This window comes from Euphorbia lathyris, chromosome 7 (genome assembly GCF_963576675.1).
Source record: "Euphorbia lathyris chromosome 7, ddEupLath1.1, whole genome shotgun sequence".
Lineage (NCBI taxonomy): Eukaryota > Viridiplantae > Streptophyta > Magnoliopsida > Malpighiales > Euphorbiaceae > Euphorbia > Euphorbia lathyris.
This window is the reverse complement of record NC_088916.1, coordinates 29,843,848-29,864,311: the sequence shown is the minus strand read 5'-3', so window position 1 is coordinate 29,864,311 and position 20,464 is coordinate 29,843,848. Positions and strand designations below refer to the sequence as shown.

The 20,464-nt window shown below is 35.3% G+C and overlaps 1 protein-coding gene across 2 annotated transcripts; it reads right to left on the bottom strand.

The window, feature by feature from the left end:
* Nucleotides 1–11,380: 11,380 nt before the first annotated feature.
* On the bottom strand, nt 11,381–17,170 carry LOC136235619 (G-box-binding factor 4-like). 2 transcript variants are annotated; one of them, XM_066025427.1, is made up of 4 exons: nt 16,144–17,169; nt 15,982–16,053; nt 14,293–14,322; nt 11,381–11,896 (listed from the first exon to the last, which is right to left on the bottom strand). In XM_066025427.1, exons 1-4 carry the CDS (start codon nt 16,933–16,935, stop codon nt 11,816–11,818), a joined length of 975 nt encoding a protein of 324 aa, XP_065881499.1. In that variant the 5' UTR covers nt 16,936–17,169; the 3' UTR covers nt 11,381–11,815. The 2 variants fall into 2 exon arrangements, with proteins under 2 accessions (XP_065881499.1, XP_065881500.1); XM_066025428.1 differs by lacking the exon at nt 11,381–11,896 and adding an exon at nt 11,904–12,451 and having other exon boundaries at nt 16,144–17,170.
* Nucleotides 17,171–20,464: the final 3,294 nt, after the last annotated feature.

Below are 20,464 nucleotides of genomic sequence, written 5' to 3'. Positions count from 1 at the left end.
AAATAAAACATCTACAGCCAAAGGCACGAAAGTATCCAATATTGGGCTTTCGTCCTTTCCAAAGTTCATAGGGGGTTTTCTTGAGTATAGGTCTAACTAGAGCCCTATTAAGAATGTAGCATGCTGTGTTAACAGCCTCTCCCCAAAAATACTTTGGAAGCCTATGCTCATCCAGCATTGTCCTGGCTATTTCAACCAGAGTTTTGTTCTTCCTTTCCACAACCCCATTCTGCTGAGGTGTTCTAGGAGCAGAAAAAATTGTGGTCAATGCCGCTGGCTTCACAGAATTCAACAAACTTTTGGTTTTTGAACTCTCCACCGTTATCACTACGGATATGAGCTAATTTTAGGTCTTTTTCATTTTCAATTTTTCTAACCAAATTTGAAAATGTCTCAAAAGTCTCATCCTTGCTGGTCAGTAAGATGACCCACGTATACCGAGAGAAGTCATCTACAATGATCAAGGAAAATCTTCTTCCACCTAGACTCAGCGGCTGGACTGGACCAAAGAGATCCAAGTGTAGCAACTCTAACGGACGTTTAGTTGAGACAATGTTTTTACTGTGAAAAGATTGTTTGGTTTGTTTTCCAGCTTGGCAAGCGTGGCATAATTGATCTTTTTGAAATTTAAGTTCGGGCAGTCCCTCAACCAATTGCTTTCTTGCTAGTTTGGCCAGGAGGTCCATGCTTACATGACCAAGTCTCCTGTGCCATAGCCAGGAATTTTCTTCCTTTGTTACTAAGCACACAGTTTTTGAAAACTTTTTCTCTAAGTCTAGCATAAAGACATTATCTATCCGAGGGGCAGTTAAAATTAACTCATTTGTTTTACCCTCGTATATTTTACATCCAGTAGCATCAAATATAACTTTTCTCCCATTGTCACATAGCTGAGCTACGCTGAGTAAGTTATATTTGAGTCCGCTGACTAGGGAGACAGATTCAATAGTAGGATTACCTCCGATGGTTCCTGAGCCTACTATCTTACCCTTCTTATTGTCTCCAAAACTTACGCTCCCTCCTCGTTTACGTTCAAACGTGATGAACTGAGTTTCATCACCCGTCATATGCCTTGAGCATACGCTGTCAATATACCACATCTTTGACTTCTCGGCACATCTCAGGCTTACCTGCATTGTAACTAGTTACTTTTAGGTACCCAATTCTTTTTGGGTCCTGACTTGTTAGGTGCAACATGTATAGCATCATACTTTATTTTATGGCGGCATACATGGACAGTATGGCCATTCTTTCCACAGAAGTCACAACTGACCTTCTGTTTAGGATTTTTTACTGACTTGTCAGCACCCCAGTGCTGAGCGTGCCAGCACACCTTAGTGGTGTGTCCTAACTTCCCACAAAAGTCACACTGGACTTTTCACTGGGGATTCCATCTCTGCCGAGTACCTTGGTACTGAGTTCTCAGAGGAATGTTATTTTTATTTGGAACCTTTAGTTGGTTCTGGATGGTTGTGACGTCCTTCCTCAGTTTCTTTGAAACTGTCTGGACTTCAGAGACATACTCATGCATGATCTTCATGTTATCATGCAGAGTCGAATTGTCCTGAAGAAGGTATCTGAGGTCACTCAGTTTAACCTCTTCCATTTCGTCACAGCGCCTGCTGAGTGCTCTAACTTTCTTATTACACTTCTTGACAAGTGTATAGAGATCACTCAGGGCATTAACCATATCGTTTCTGAGCTGGGGAAGAGAAATTACCTCATTTGATTGTTCCTCATCATCTGATGCGATGGATGGGTCAGCATGCTCAGAGACGCATGGCTCAGTAAGTTCGTCAGCCATGAAGCATATCTTCGCTAACTCGGTGGCCTCAGTTTCTGTGGATGAAGACTCATCGCTGTCGCTCCAAGTAGCCACCATTGCTTTCTTCCCACTTTTCTTGTCTTTCCTCAGCGTGGGGCAGTTTGACTTAATGTGGCCAGTTTGATGGCACTCAAAGTATGTAATGGGCTTTGAGCTGTCCTTTCTGTATTTGCTGTCACTTGAGTCAGCCTTATACTTATCAAACTTTCTGTAAGGCTTTTTAGAGTATTTGTCACTCTTCTTGAATAGCCTTTTCATCTTCCTTGTGAACATAGCCATCTCCTCATCATCAGTTGAACTCCCGTCAGTGGAGTCAGCTTTCATGACAAGTGACTTCTGCTTCTTGTCTTCAGATTTTTCCTTCACCTCAAAGTTTTTCATGGATATCTCATGGGTCAGCAATGAACCGATGAGTTCTTCATATTTGTAGGTGGTTAAATCCTGAGCTTCCTCAACTGCTGTCTTCTTTGCTTGCCAGTCCTTCGGAAGACTCCTGAGTATCTTTTTGACTTGTTCTTCCTCAGTGAAGATTTTCCCAAGTCTCTTGAGCTCATTTATGATGTTGGTGAACCTTGCGTTCATGTCTGAAATGCCCTCATCATTGTTCATCTCGAACAGCTCGTACAGTCTCATCTGCTGATTCACCTTGGATTCTTTCACTTTATTTGTTCCCTCGTAGGTGACTTCCAACGTTTTCCAGATCTCTTGTGCCGACTCGCAACCTGAGATTTTGTTATATTATGCAGCATCGAGCGCACAGTGAAGCATATTGATAGCCGAAGCATGGTTTTGAAGCTTCTTAAGATCATCCTCTGTCCATTTGGCCTCAGCTTTTATAACTGTTTGGCCAGCCACAACCTCGACAGGTACAAACGGGCCTTGGACTATAGATAGCCAGGCACTCATGTTTGTAGCCTGAATGAAGTTCTTCATCCTATTCTTCCAGAAGGTATAGTTTGATCCGAAGAATAGGGGAGGCCTAGTAATGGACAGCCCCTCAGGCAGTATTTGAGTTGTTTGGTTTCCAGGGAGAAACCGAGTGCTGTTTTTGCCCATGGTAGGGATCAGCTCAAGGTTGTTAGACCTTTTAAAGTGAGCTTTTAAGCTCTGATACCACTTGTTGGTCCCTTGTTTAGTTGCAAGTATAGTTCCAAGGGGGGGGTTAGGAACTATTTAAACTTTTTGCAATTTAGGCAGACTTCTTTTTTTTCTAAAAAAAAGAGTTTTAACAGCGGCGCTGAGTAAACAGTAAGGTACTGGCTTAGTCAACAGGTGACTAGGTCAGTTTCTTAGCTTGAGTCAGGAGATAGCACTTAGAGTCTATTCCTGAGCTCAGACGTTCAACGCGCACAACTCAACTTGACCTCTTTACTTGGTCAGTTTTGATTATTTAAAGCAAGCAATATAAATAAGGAGTTAAGGTAAGAAATACTTCACTCAGCAGATTTATCCAGGTTCGGCTTCTTCTAAGCCTACGTCCTGTCCCCGGAACACGTTCCGAGATTTCAAATACTCTACTGAGCTCTTTAAAGGTAGAGCCTCAAACCTTTTACAATATCAGCAATTGAGTATGACAAGAGTACCTTCCTCTATACTTCTACTCAATCCTAATCTCTTCGCTGAGTACTTAAAACCGAGTACTCAGCCTCTCCTTTCTATCTCTAGAAATGATAAGTGTTTTGTCCTAATACAAAGATGTGCTAAGACACTTTAGACGATTTACAATCACTCTAGACTTTTACACAGATATGAGAAATGTAGTGTAAGAATTTTTGCTTTGCTTCTTGCTTGCAGAACTTGTAGAGATTTGGTCAGCGTAATGGCTTGATCAAGTTCTGTGTATTGTGAAGCTTGTGATGGCACTATTTATAGAGATGTCTGGGCGTCGGTCATTTCGAATTTCGAAATAACCATTGGAGGGAAACGGCTATGTGTCGTTGTCATCCTGACTTGCTCAGAGCTGTCGGCCAATCACAATCGTGTATCTTCTGTCCTCGGTCAGCTCAGCAGATGGTCTCTCCTTTTATGGTAAAGTCAACTGGACAGTATACTGTGTCGTCTGAACTTTGCCAAAAGAGGAAACACTTTGTCTGGAAGTTTTCCTTTGCCAGCTGCTGTCTTGTACGCTTTGTCGGGACGACTCAGCAGCTTCATTGTGAAGTTGTTCCCGAAGGTCTTCTAGATCCTTCCGTTTGCTGAGTTGCGTTTTTGTTAAAAAACGGCAACGTCTTGACATACGCGGGCCGAGTGTACTGAGTTGTTTGATTTGGGCCTTGGCTTCCGTATTGGGCTTGGGCCTTTCGATTCTTATGTCTTATAGTATTTTAACTCAATATTGAACAAACACATTAGTAGAATTAAATCAAAGCATTTAAACTTAGTGTGTTTAGAATATGTATATATATTATACTTAACCAATTTTGTCAAATCAAAATTATGTGGAAATGTGTTTCAACAGGATAGTCATACATGTCAGCTAAAACCTTCTGATGACTGGTTAGATGAGCTGGAAGTTCGGTCTAACCACCACCTCTAGATATACCTACTTGGATCGCTCGCGGAACGAAACTACCATGGAATCAGGGTTTTGCTTTAAGAAAGGATAGAACAGTGTTATTGGGCCCTGATGAATAGAGGAATTCAATTGGATTGGATTCAGTTTCGATCTGGCCTAAATGGAAGAAACAATAGGGACAAGTTTAATCTGATAGTTTAGTTTTCAATTTAATTAGATTAAATTGAAAATGTAAATCTATAATATATATATATATATATATATATATATATATATATATATATATATATATATAGAGGATAATATATATTTATATAATTGTATATAGGTTTATATACAAACAATTAATAATGTAGTTAGAACTTTTTATATAACATTAGATGTTATATATATAATTAATTCTAATATAATATCTTAATTAAAATTAAATAAAAATTTAGATATTATTATTTTCTAATTAAGTCCATGTTTAATTAAATTGGATTTGATTAAAAGTAATTGGATTAAAGATCCACACAATATAAATTAATATTAGATATTAATTTGTATAAATTAATTTTAATACATTGTTATATGTATGTATTTTAAATATTTTGATTATTAAATTATAAGATAATTAGATTATCTTAAACAATTTTAATTAGACATTTAAATAAAAATTAAAGGGATAAAGGAGAGTGTGTTTAGGGAAAAAAAAAGCTAGCCACTCTCTATCCTTTATATATAGAATTCGCCACCCCTCCTCTTCATGTATATGTGTGATTTAGTTTTTCATAGATCGAGAAATATAAAAGAAAAAAAACTCTATGTTCTTCATTCCTTTGAAAAACTGCTTCATGTACATGTGGTTCGACTAAGAAGATTGATTTGGGTACGTGAGATTTTGATTCTGATGATTGCGAGCAATAAATCATATTCTGCAAGTGATAAAGTAGAGGGAGTTCTCTCTTCAACTCCTTATTCTCATTTAAAGGATTCTGATTGCTACACGAAAGGCGAAATGTATATTTCCATAACATTAATCATCTAGGGTATATGCTCTAAGGGATCATTTTTGTATGCTATATGTGTTTTAAATTGTTAAAAGCATGATAAAAACTCATCAGTCATCAAGTTATGACAGGTCACACAAGTGTGGAAGCATGACGCATTTCTCTATATTTCTGCTAACCTTTCAAAATCCTGACAGATGTCACTTCCGTGTGCAATTTTGCATTAACCAATATCATTATTACCCTTTTCTAGACCTTTCAGCTACTTTTGAGATATGGTGCGATGGTTATGATTTCTTTAATTAAATACACAGACTTTTTACCTTCCTTATGGGATTATAAAAAGCACAGAAAAGCCATTTTAGAATTTTTCCTGCTCGTATCCCCTTCCTCTCTTCTAAGTTCCCAAACAATAAGTTTTTGATTCTTTTCCTCTTGTTTTATTTTCGTTGTATGGAAGGTCTGAAATGAAAAAACTCGAAGAAAGCTCCCATTATTGAGAGTGTTAAAGATTCTGCCTTTTTCGTGCATATACAAAACACTGTCATGGCTCTACTAAGAATGTTGAGCAAATCCAGGACCATCCGCCTGAGAAAGATGGTTCCTACAAACAAGTGAACCCCTTAGTTTATGATTAGCCCTTGACCTTTACGGCGATGGATCTTATCGATATTGTGGATTTATTCCTTGAGTTGAACGATATGGATGCCCAGCTTCTAAATGATGAGCAAAGAGGGTTTACTTGGAAGTTTTTCTTCGGTTGCTAAAATGAGGTATAAGGTTTCCCTTCTCTATTGCGACGGTGAATGTATTAAAGGAGTTCAATTTATGTCCCCGCCAAATCTCTCCAAATGTCTCATTGGAGTTTCTCACCTTCACGAAGGTTTATATAGATTTATATATATATATATATATATATATTAGCTTAACCAAACCTCTATTCCGGCAGTGTTGGAAGCCTGTGAAAATCACGACTGATGATATGATCTATTGGCAGATGGGCCGCCGTCGGAAAGCATTTTTAACTTGAAAAATGCAAAATATAAAAGATACTCTCTCAGACTCATCTTATTTGTCACATTTAACCAAATCTCACATATTAAGAAAATGATTGAATTGAATTAAATTTATAAAAAATAGACCAAATTGCTCTCTATCTCTCTTTATTGATAATCCTCATTTTCCGTAACATTCATTAAATTACATCACTTTTCATACATTGAAAACTTAAAATGACAAAAAAACAAAACAAAAAAACATATGCATATAGTGGTAGAGGTATTCGTAGGGGAGTATATCAAAATCAAAACAAACATATGCCTATGTATGATAGAGATAAAAGATTACAAGCTCAAAGTTGATTTTCCTATGTGGGGTGGGGTGGGGGGGAGAGAGATATGGAAGCTTCCCTATTGGTTTTCATAAGCGGAATGATTTTTTGACTATACATGAAGGTTAAATTGGTAGCATACAAACAGAAACAGTGAGCTTAAATTTGGTGGAGTGTGGTGGTAAGGATCTAGTCAGATCATAGAAACAAATAAGAGTCATGATAAGAGAAAGGTTCTTACTGCCAAATTATGAGCAATACATCTTTTAGTCTTATTAAACTTTATTGTGGGTGCATAAAGTGTTCTGAATATATGACCTAGTTCCTTAGATTATCGACCATCACTCAACTCACTCAAACAAAATTCTGATGAATATGTGAGTCAATTTTTTGTCAAATAATACTCGTGGTATAGTTAATTTGTAAAACCGGATCTTGTATTTTGGATAATTTATAAAGTTAGTCTTTTTAATTGCTCTAAAATACTAATTTAAAGGTAATAGTCACAACAATAATTTTTTAACAGAACGATTAAGTTTATAAACTAAACAAAGCACTGATCCCTGTTTGCAAACTTTTAAACCACGAGGGCATTTTTCGTTCGCAATTCGGGTAAATCATATAATTTATTTTGGAAAATTTACAAAAATAAGTATTGTGGTTTGAACCATTTTCAAATATAAACTATGTGGTTTAAAAGTTTGCAAACAGGTAGCATGTGGTATATTGAGCTAGCAAAAGTAGTCCAAAATTGTAACGCCGTTGAAAAATGTTGATGTGGCAATACAACAACAACAACAACAACAAGAAGAAGATAACACCCTCTCTTTCTTCACTTGCTGCAACAATCCACCCTGAATTGCATTTCCGAAATACCCATCTGTTATTTCTGGCTACAATCTTCTTCTAAACCCGATTTGTAATATAAAGTTTGTTTCTTCATCAGTTTTCAATCCTCGATTTCGAAACACACCTTGCCAGATATGCGTCAAGAGCGATTTTATAGAGGATATAATAGAGTCATTTTTGACATCGGCCTCAGAATTTGCTTTTGCTTCAAGCTCATCAATTTTTTCCTCGGTGAAATGAAAAACTCTTTCTCTCAACGACGGCAGAATGAATTTGACAGAAGTATTATTGATTATAGAGACAGATAATCTGATGGAACAATCGTTACAAAACCAATTTTCAAAAACATGATGTTTAGAAATCTGATTTACACCATCACCATGCGAGATTTCAGACCATGAATTTGTAAAATTCTAGAACGTTGAGCCATCAGCAACTACATAGTACATCTGATATGAAGATTCTATTGAAACACCTTTCCACATGATTTTGATTTGACAAAATCATTTAAGTTAATCCATGATTAAGGGACAATTAAATTTAAGTGCTTTGATTTAATTGTACTAATATGTTTGTTCAATGTTAAGTATATATGTATATATAAAAAAGTAAAGACAGGACGAAGTCAGCATGATATCACGGCACAAGCTGAGTAAAGTGGAACTCAGCACAAAAGAAGATAAGTCATCTTCAGAACAGAAGCTAAAAAGATCAAGTCAATCAATGAAGCTGAGTGGAACGGAACTCAGTATCAAAAACAGAAAAGACTCTTTAGGAACTATGTCTTGCAGAATGAAGCTGACCATGGAAGCTGAGTAAAAGAGAACTCAATATATGAATTGGCAACAATCAAAAGACAACGAATAACAAAGTCATGTCGAGTGATCTTCAGGACAACACCAATGATTCGTTAGCTAAAAGAAAAGTTCGACAACTGTCTGAGCCAATAATAGGAACCTCAGAATTACGCACAGAAATGATTTCGAGATGCATGGGTCAAACGTCCATTAGGTAAAAGACGAAAACTATACAAGAAGACAAAACTTCAAGAAAAGGACAAGCCTGGCACCTGAGAAAATCAGACGACATGATTGGCCTACAAGCCTGAAGCTGATCAGAGCCTTGTCTCCCAAAAGAGCCGTTTTGGATTCAACGGACATATCAAATTCAAATGATTTGATCTTCAGATTGCAACTATAAAGGGACAAGCATACCTCTTGGATCATTGCCGATTTACAGAAAATACAAGAGAGAAAAATACAAGCATACAAGAGCATACATACAAAGCACACAAATACAAAAGAGATCTTACACCAAACTTCTATTCTTGTGTAAATGCTAGAGTGATTTTTGTAATCATCTAAAATGTTCTTTGTCTGAAAAAGAGCAAGTCTGTATCAATTGTATTATTGAGAGAATTGTGCTGAGTGTTTGGTTGTAAATACTCAGTGGTAGAAAAACCTAAATGTTCGGTTATAGCACTTAGTAGGAGTTGAGTAGACGAATAGAGGAAGGTACTCTTGCATATTCAACTGCCTTGTAAACGGTTTGTGCTCAACCTTTAAAGAGCTCAGTATTGGATTTAAAAAGCCCGTAGGGACTCTAGGGACTGGACGTAGGCGGAGAGGCCGAACCAGGATAAGTCGTGCTGAGTAATCTCTAAACTCTCTCAATATATATAGATCTGTATGTGTTGCTTGTTATATTTACTCAGCATATAAATTGTCCAAATCGATATTGAGTAAATTAGAGTGATGAGTTGGAAGCTGACCACAAAAGTGTCAATTCCCAACTCATATGTAAAATAGTTCTAGTCAATATCTGACTAAAGTTATCTTACGTTACAATCGGTCGTGCTGACCAAAGTTGAGTTGACAAACTTAAGAAAATATATTAAGTCAGCTAAATCAAATTAGGAAAAAGTTATATTAGTTCCTAACCCCTCCCCCCCCTTTGGAACTAATCACACGGGACCAACAGATTCTGTCTGAAAGCTCTGTGATTTGAACTCTAAGGAGAGGATTAGAAACGTCGTTGATGTTGTAGATATTAGTAAGGGGAAAAATGAGTGGACAATGGAAGGAATGAAGATGAGTTCGAGAATATCAGAAACAGTGAGGTTTTCTATAACGACATGAATAAATTGGGCTGCGACATTGTTGCAGTGAATGAAGAAAGAGATGGTGTTATCTTGGTGTTGGATAGTGGAGAGAGAGAAAATGACAAAAAAAAAAACTCTTCTGACTTTTTTTACTAATATTGTCGTACAATATTTTTTTAACGGTGTTACAATTTTGGACTGCTTTTACTAACGGAACATAACATATGGTACATGTTTGTAAACTTTTAAACCACATAGTTTATATTTGAAAATAGCTCAAATCGCATAGTTTATTTATTTTTTATTTTTCCCATTTATTTTATAATTTCATTTTTTTTTGTCGTGGTTGCTATTCTTTTTCTTGGAAAAATCAAAATGATAATACTATCATCATATTGTATTGATAATAGTAGATGAGTGGGATGGGTTGATGGGTTTGTAATTTTCTTTTGTTTAATATAAGTATTGCGTATAATTTTTGAAAAAAAAAAACTTTTTGTAATATAGATTTTTCTGAGATAATCACTTTTGTATTTTCTTTGTTGGTTGTTTCTTATTATTTAATATTTTGGCATTGTGTATGGAATTGTTTCTTCTCACGAAGTAGTTTAAGATGGGGACAAAATTGAATATCTTGTAATGTTCAAAAAAGGAATTGGGTATATTGTCTTATACTGAACAACTTCTACTTGCTTAGTTCCCAATATCAAGGCACTTTAACCAAATTGCTTATATACTCCAAAAAATACACAAGTAAAAGATTTGCACAATGAAATCATTTTAAAAGAAAAAAAAGGTTTCAAATATTTATTAAAGTTTGTTTATTTTATATAATTTCCTCATATTTATATTTACATACATTTATAATTATGTCTCTTTTATTGTTGATAAGGTGCAAAAATATCACTAATTTTAATAAACAAAATCAATTTTACAATGAACGTTTAAAATAGTGCAATTATATTTTTCAACTTTCAATTTTGGCTTAATGTTTGAAAGTTTGACCAATTTAAAATTATTACCAACGCAACACTATATGTAGACATGAATCTCGTTATTTCTACATTATATATTAATATGTTATTACCCATCAACAATAGATTACATGTACACACGTGAAAAAAATTACAAAAGTTTTAAAAAATGTACATACAAGATATTTTTTATTTTATTTTTGACATGTGTATGTGTATATGTGTTTTTGATGATATGTGGTTGATGAGTGATAACACAACGGACTGGATGATAATAATGAGATTTATGATTGCGTAAAATATAATTGTAATTAAGATAAAATTGGTACAACTTCTAAATGATAGGAGTGTAATTGTCCATATTTAAAACGTTAGGGATACAATTATTATTATTATTTTTATTACGAAGGTGGAAGTTATTTTTATGACCTTATTATCCCCTTTATTCTCAAAACTCAAAGTTTGAGGCTCAAAGAATAAAGACTTGTTTAACTCTCATTAAATGAAGTAATAATTCTCATCAAGAAAAGAAAAGAAAGGAAAAAGGTAATTGCATTGCTAGTGCTTTTCGATTATCGAAGCTTAGGGACAAGAAAGACAACAATTAAACGACAAAAGAGACCTCAGTGACAGACAGACACTGATCAGAATACAATTTGTTAGAAAATACCAAAACTCGTTCAGAATTGAGAAAATTCGAATCCCATTTTTGCTCAACTTTAATCTTGAATAGAGCGAGAGTTTTGTTTGACTATGCAATTTCAGTAAATAATTTGCATTACAACTTTGTAGTCTCAACAATTGCAATTTCTTTTTTTATTTATTTCAAAATTCATATAAAAGAAAACTGAAAGCATAAGATATACAACAAGGAACATTCCTAGCAGAGAGAGAAGCAACTCTTAATCCTTAACAACTCATTATCATTACAGATGAGATGATGAGGATGTAATATCCAACGTTGATTCAAACAAATTTTCAGATCTTCCTATAAATAATTACCCAATCAGCCAGCATACAGAACAAGAACAAACCCTTCTTTCCCCTTACAATAATAATAGGACAAAGAAACAATATTGGTTTGCATTGCAAATTCCTGCCAAACCTTCCCTCTTTTTTCTTTTTTTAACTTTTCCTCTCCTCTAATCTTTACATTAATAACCACGATTACTCGATCGGGTTCAAATACCTAATTCAATAGAATAATGACAGCATCCCACACCTGTAATCTACCATTCCAACGAATTAACTCTCCGAAGCATACGATGCGGTCTTCTCTTTTCCACAACTGGCACCACTTTCTCCATAAGCTACCAAAACAATGCATACATACGTTAATACTAATTTCCTCTCCATCAAATTTCATCAACAAATGCTCACATCTTTTATATCATCATTCTAAACACTAATTTTATGTCAGGAGGATTGATTCTGTTTTCTGCACATCATACCATCCACTCTGTCAATTATCAATTACAATAGTTAACATGGAAACCATAAGAAAAAGGGTCTATGTATCAATCAATATGTTTAGTATTCAAGTTCATTGGCACTTCAACTTCCTCCATTTTATACCCATGTATTTGCCTTCAACCTTTGTCTGTCCAAGTTACTCTACTTGATTCTGGTTTCATTCCTTCTTTTGGACTAGAGGTGGAGGGAGTGGCTCGGGGATCCGCTTGCACCACCGGGAAGAGGAAGCGGCCTCTGCACAGTATTTTCTCTCTGGGGGTGCTGTTTTTGCACCCCAAAACCAAGGAAGCAGCTGATCTCCAGCAGCCCTCCGTCGACCAGCTAGGTTAGCACCCCAGAGTTTCTCTCATGGCTCTGCCGCTGTTCTGGACAGTGGCTATTTCTTACCTCATCTACAAAAGCTCTAATAGTTTTTAGCTTCAGGATTTAACAACTCTCTTATCCTTCTACTCTCAAAACTTACAAAGAAACTTGCTTAGAAATGCAATGCCCATCAACTAACCTTTAAGATACATACTAAAAGGGCGTTTGGTTCGCGCAGGGATAATGGAAAGGAATCCAGGAAGGGATACAAGGACAAAGGAAATGATAGACTCTGAATTCCCTTCTTACAGAAAGGGAATGATGTACCTCATGATTTCTTTTGTGACTGTTTTTTTTTTTTCAAAGGAGAGAATCAGCTAATAGCAATTTCTATACCTACATGTTCTGCATTAATAAATTAATCATCTGTAACTATAGAAATTAAAATCAATCACTTCTAAACAAAGTACATGGACCAAAAGTTAAATTAGTCTATAGGCAAAAAGGGAAAATAAAAAAATACATGATTAAAAAAAATTAAAAATTAAAATATGGACTAAAGTAAAATTTCAAGAGGAGGAGAGAGGGGCAATGTAGTATAGGATGAGAATGGAAAAGCAAAATCTTTGGGGTTTGGGTAATCAAGTTAGAGGACTTTGGGATTTACTCAAAAAGTATCTTGAAGTGGAATAGAAAAGTATCTTGTACCAGCCAATTTAAGAATGGCTGCTGGTGTCAATTAAATCTATCTCTTACTTTCACTCGGAAAGTTCAGTAGATCAAAATCAGAATCAAAAGATAGTTTTCACCATCCCAATTTGCTCCTATATTGTTTTGTGAGAGTTGGTAAGAAGTGGAACCCTTAGTTAAAACAATAGTATCTTATTTTACAGAAATAAAATGCAGAAGCTATATGAAGGAATAATGAGGTAAAGAGCGGTGGGGGTTTACAATTACATTATACTTCTGACTCTGAATTTCACATCTCCAAATTTTAAATTTCAGTATTGAACGATATGTCAAATGAAGGGTCACAACTGAAAAAGGTCAAATCCAATTTAGTATGGAATGTTGTTTGAGCAAAATGATGACCATTTTAAAATGTCTAAAGCTGAAGAATTGGAAATCCTTAGTATTAGCTTATTATGCCACTGCCATTAATGCAATATACTACACACAAATGACTTGACCTTCAGTTTCACGCAAGGATACATAGCCAAGCATCTAGGTAACACCAGAAGACGTATCAGGTCATTTTCAGGGGTTTGATGGATAGGCTCCAATTTCCAAATAATATAGAAATAGGAAGTTTTATCCAGAATTTCATTATGGGAAAACTCTTAAACGGTACTCCTCAGGATGTTCCAAAGGTACTTCAAATATCAAGCTTGTAAGTATAACATTTCTCCCTATATACTCACACTGACACAGCCATCCGGACAAGGAAAACACATCATGGTACATGGACAAGTCCCAAGCCCAAATCATTGCAAGATAAACCATAACCTGATGAAGTCATTTTTATTTGGCACTAAAAAGAGAAACAGAAACAAGGTTGAAAAGTGTAACCTCCAAATATTAAACTATACAAAAAGCTTCATTCTCCCTAGTTTTGAGTCTTTTGACGCACCAAAAGTTGTTTTTGTGGCCAATACCTGATAGTGCAACTGCTAGCTAGTCCCTTATCAGACGAAAATATAAATTGTTTGAAATAAATAGCATCAGAATAAAAGTTTCTACCTATTCAATGCAAAAAGTTTCTATCTATAGACGTTTCTATATATTCAATCTATAAAAGTTTCTATGTTTGAAACAAATATCAGAATAAAAGTTTCTATATATTCAATGCAAAAAGTTTCTATCCTAGGCAGATGCATGAATTTTTCATATTGCCAAGAGACAAATATTATCAACAGAACAAAAATAATACCTGCTTGAACCTTTCTTTAGTCCTCTCTTCCTGCATAAAATATTTCTATTATCAGATGAGAAATTATGCACAAAATAAATTGCTCAAGAAATGTAGAACAGGACAGGTAATTACCCAATATGTCAAACACTTCAAATCAAACCCAATACAAGCTTAAAAAAAATCTGTTGAATGAACTATTAGCTACTGCTTTACACAGAACTGAAACTAACAAATCGGTAATGTGCAGACCATGAGAAGGAACCAAAAAGTATACACAGTTGTGTAATATAAATTAAATCAAGTGCTAATTTGCTGGAAACTTTACTAACTACACACAATGATTTTTACTTAAAATTATAATGACAACTTTCATCAAAAATCAATGCCACAACATTATATAGTCACAATCAAACAAAGCTGATATGTTCAACGATCCATTATGTCCCGAACTTCCATGAAAGCAAACTAATTATTTTAACAGAACGGCACTTAATCCTTAATAATTTCAAGATTGTGCCATCAGAAAATGTTTTTTTAGAGAAATTTCCCTGAAGTACTGGATCTAATTGCTAGGAAGGACATCAGATATAACCACTGTGAATTAAATTGTACAGTGACACTGACTAAAACAGAAATTTAAGAGACAAAAGGGGTTCAAAGAAGAAAACAAAAGTAATAACTAAAACATATTCAACAACCTTCATACATAGGAGAAGGAATGCTATGTGATTCATTTATAATTTTCCACAAATTGTTCAGAAAATTAGGAGAACCTAGGAGAAGAGAGTACAACTAAAATTGAAGTAAAAGGTGGACAGAGGATTTTAATTTCTTTCTCTTCTACCTAATGAGTCCAGATTTTATGAGAATCACAGTATTTTATATTCTACTTCAGATGTAAGATTAGTTGTCTTAACCAAACGTTTTAAGTGATATATATACTATGAAAACTAGTTCAATATAAGAGATATCAGGTAAATAACACCATAGCAAAATAAGATGCATTACTTCAGACAGCTAGCACCAAGAACTCTGTGATTTTTCCAGCTGAGCTGTTTATTATAGCTTTTCTGAAGGTGTTGGGGCATTAAACTTAAACATACTTCTAGATGTAGCCTTCTATAAATGTCATGCCTGTTAAGGTAAGCTCTCAGCGGATGCTATTATTTGACTCAATCTATCCGGCTATATGAAAATTCATATCCACCACAAATATACCTGTTTCTTACCATTTGCAACTTCAAAGTATAGCTCTGTAGAACCATAAACAACAGAAGTAAATAAACAATAACATTTATGACAACCATATAAATATATAGTCCCCAAAGTTATGGAAAAAAAATTGACTACTGTGGAAGACCTAACAACACACTGTTCTTCTAATAATATGCAGGGACAATAAAAAAAGTCATTTTATTCTCTGTATCGTGCATACATATTTCATCAGTAAGATGTAGCAGCGTTATTTCTAGCGCTTGTACTAATCCTGGAAGAACTGCAAGTCGCCAAGCAAGCAATTCTTTTTTAAAAAAGAAAAAGAAATCCACAAAGATCAAGAATTGGATCACTAGTTTGAATAATCTAGCAGCAAAGACAAAATACGGCAACTGTCACAACCATGACAATGATAAAAGTGTACTCTCATTACAGATGTGGACCATACACACCTAAAGTTCCATTATCTATTCAATTAAGAATAATCAATACCTTCTCTTTCAGCAACCGCTCATTCTCCTCCTCTAGCTTTACTGCCATCGTCTCCAATTCAACTTGGTAAGCCTAAAACACAAGGTACCGGAGAAACATGAAAATGCGCCTTAGAAACCACCAAATTCAATCAGAGGGGAAAACAAAAACAAAGAAAAACACCTGCTTTCTCTCCCTAGACCTGGCAGCTGACTCCCTATTCTTGATCATCCTCCTCTGCCTTTGTTGTGCTGCCTTATCTAATGGCTCCATTAACGAGGCCCTCCCTCTTTTCCCTCTGCCTAAACCACTTCCCCCTCCTCCAGCGATCATTTCCAACCCATTCCCGAAACCAACAATCGACCCCTCAACTTTATCCAATACTTGAAACGCACTGGGTGGAACTGGATCCAACGCATAAATTCCCCCGCTCAATCTTTCTGGATGTGGCATCTTCACCTCATCCTCCTCTCCTACATCTACCGCTCCAGCCTTGGCCAGAAAATCCTCTAACGTCATCATCTCATCAGGCTCCTCTTTCATCTCCTTTCTCCCCGCCACAATTTCCCTCCAAACATCGTCGGCGGTCTTATTCGCCTGAGGCATAACACTATTCATTTCTGGATGATTGTTGTGGTTCGTCTCAACTGCCGGCGGAGGCGGTGTTGAAAGTGCAGGAGTAGGTGTGTCAATTAGGGTAATTTGGGCGTCGAGAAGTGTAGACTCGGCAGAAGGCGTTGAGTACACATTACGTAAGATGCTGTCGACCGTCATTGTAGAGGCCGCCGATAATGATGACGTCAAATTATGATCGATACTCCTAATTTGATCTCTTATAGACACGGAAGGAGGAGCAACAGACACAGTAGCAGAAGAGCGTTTAGATCGAGAAGGAGCTGATGCTGCTGCCGAAGCTGATGATATAAGATCCGAACTTTTGGATTTCGTCGACGCCATCACTTTGGACGACGCCATATCAGGAGCTTCCTGATCCTTTTCTACTCCGAAATTATCTCTCTGTAGAAATTACAATTACTGCAAAATGGAATCTTTTTAATTTTTCACAATTGTACTGTATCTTCTTTCTTGTGTTCAGAAAATGTGGAATTTGGGTTTCTCTCTCTCTCTCTCTAATTATTTTAGGGTTTGGGAAATTTCATTTTGGTGGGGATTTTGATTTTGGGTTATGCGTTTGTTAGTCTGTTGGGATCAGGGAAACTAGGTTGGAGTGAGGGACCGCCGGCGCGTGAATAAAATACTGTTGGGTAATGCTAGAGTGACAAGTGTCATTTGCTGACTGCGAGATAAAAGCTCATATGATTGGTCTACTTTAACCTAATATGGAATCGACACGTTTGATTCGAATGGAATAAAATGTGACCGTACGATTATTAGATTGATTGATTAAGTCTTCATAATCGGCGATGGGATCTGTGTAACTGTACCTGCGGCTACCTTATTTATATGGGGCCTCTGGTTTAGACAACCAGCCCAATTCAAATATGATTCCAGTTGTTCATATGTTGGGCCAGTCCAAAGGCCTATCCGGCTCTCATCCAAAATTACTTAAATCATATCTTATAATTAAATTAATTTTTGCTTCAAAAAAAAAAAAAAATTAAATTAATTTTTTCAAAAACAAAGTAACCATAGAAGATACCCTTATCTTAAACCTCTAATTCATAAAACCCAATTCTTAAAATATAAGAAAAATAATAATTTTCTTAATTTGGCACTATTTAAATTAGTACTTCACACATATTCCAAATAATTTTCAAATCTGATAAATTACCTAAATTACTTTGTTTAAATCAGTTCGTGGTATAATTACATCAGGCTTATATCAGATTGGATCCATCAAAAGAAATTAATTTTCAAATCCAATTTACCAAGTAATATAACTATATTAAAATAATAAATTCAAAATTAAATTTAAATTATGATCATAAACAATAAAAATATAACCAACTAAAATCTAGTTAGTTAATTTTATAAAATTCAATCAACATAATCTTAAGTAAACAAAAAAAAAAAACATTTCACAAAATAATATATATATATATATATATATATATATATATATATATATATATATATATATATATAAAAGAGATTAGGTGTGACACATTTCTTATAGTGTGACAAAGACCAATTTTATAATTAACCAGAGGAAGGTGACAAATTTGTAAATAAAAGAAAAGAAAAAATTATTTTATTTCTTTTCTTTAAAATGCATTTTTCCGACTTTTCCAACCTCGTTTTTCAAAAACTTTTATACTGTTGGACTCGTTTTAATTAGATGGTTATTTTAAGATCCCAGAAGCTCAGGTAAAAAAAAATTCTGGTGAATAGAATCCGGCGATTTGTTTTTCTGTAAGAAAAAAAATGCCTAAAAAATTTTCAAAAAATTCCAGAAAATGTAAAACATCATTCTGAGAAACTTTAATTCTTGACTCAAAGTGAGATTCCTTACGGTTTAGTCCCAAATCAACGGAATCCGGCGATTAGGTGAGCGTTTTCCGGCGAGAAAACAGAAAGTACCTAGAAAATTCTCAAAAAAATTCAGAAAATGTAAAACATTATTTTGAGAAACTTTAATTCTTGAGTCGAAGCAGGATTTCTTACGGTTTAGTTCCAATAAAACAATTTCCTTAATTTTATCAATTTTACATGCTTCAACAATTTATTGGGTCAAAACCATAAGAAATCTCATTTTGGCCAAGAATTAAAGTTTCTTAAAATGATATTTTATATATTTTAGAATTTTTTGATAATTTTCTGGGCATTTTTTGGTCTTACCTTTCAGCACTATGTGTTACAATATTTTGTTGGAACAATATAACAATTCTGTTGAAACAATATAACTATTCTGTTGGAACAATATAATTAATCTGTTGGAAGAATATAAGAATTAGAATTATTTTCTAAAGGGAAAATTATAAAACTAGGTCAAATGGGAGGCCCATTTATATATTTAACCCATTTACTCAACCTACTACATATCTAGACTGATTTTGTGTGACTTTCCCATAATACCCACAACCTTCCCACTTCCCACTACATCGCGAACGGTCGTTCCCCCTATCTCCTTGGTTACGCAAAAATTTGGCTCCTCCATTAATGATTTCAAGAATTTTGATCTTCATTTCTTCCTTTAAATTGCACGAAATCTGCACCATTTCGCCAAATCACAATGAATTTCTCTTTTTCCTCTCTTCATCTCTTGATTCTACAACTTCCTAACCCTAGAAAACGAAGTCATGGTTCTTCATCTTCCTGTTCGTTACTTGGTTTCTTTCTACTTGTTACCATGTTAGAAATGGTTATTCTACGTTATTTCCTTCGTTTTTCCCATGTTATCATATTGTTATTGTCGCTTTTAAGGGTGAAAGGGGCGAAAAATGTAAGTATCTGTTGTTTTTTCTGCGTTTTTTCATGAATACACTTCGTGAATCGATGGTTTCGCGAAGATTTGCGAAGAGAAAGAGCCTGGAAAGTGACGATCTACTTCGTGAATCGATGATTTCCTGAAGATCTGCGAAGAGAAAGAGTCTGAAACGTGTGGATCTACTTTGCGAATCGATTAGTTCGCGAAGTCTGTGAATAGATCGTCACGTTTCAGACCTCGCAGACTTCGCGAAAGCATCGATATGCGACGTAGATCGTCACGTTTCAGACCTCGCAGACTTCGTGAAAGCATCGATATGCGACGTAGATCGTCACGTTTCAGACCTCGCATACCTCGCGAAAACATCGATTAGCGAAGTAAAATCACCGCTTTCCCTGCACATTTACATTCGCATGCTTCGCTAATCCTCATTTCGCGAAGCCAAAATCGTCTTTTTTGCTGCCTAACACGATTAATTTTTTCTGAAGGTGGTTGAATACATAACATCCCTTTCTGGAAGGCGACGTACTGGGCTGCAAAGGAGATAACTTTCCTTCCTGTATAGGGATGAACTTCCCTCAAGATTGACACATTCACTCCTGAAATGGTTAGTTAGGAGAGATTGTACCAATAATCCGGTACCAATTTTGAAGCAAATGAATAATCTTGGTGTGCACCATGGGACACATCCATCCCAAAAGGTCTGGACTTCTATTTCTCATCCCAAAAGGTCTGGACTTCCATTTCTCATCCCAAAAAGAAATGGAAGTCCAGACCTTTTGGGATGAGAAATGGAAGTCCAGACCTTTTGGGATGGATGTGTCTCACGGTGCACACTAAGATTACTCATCCGCTTCAAAATTGGTACCGGATTATTGGCACAATCTCTACTAACCAACCATTTTAGGAGTGAATGTGCTTTGTTAGGAGTTTATTGTGGCAATCTTGTTGTAAATTTTGAAAGTTGTTGTGATTTTAATGTTGTTATTGTGGCAATCTTGTTGTAAATTTTGATAATGTTATGATTTTAATATTAGAATCCGTTGTTGTTTGCCATTTTTTGTTATATACCACTTCGTACATTAGCTTCAAAACATATCCAGGCTTCGCATATGT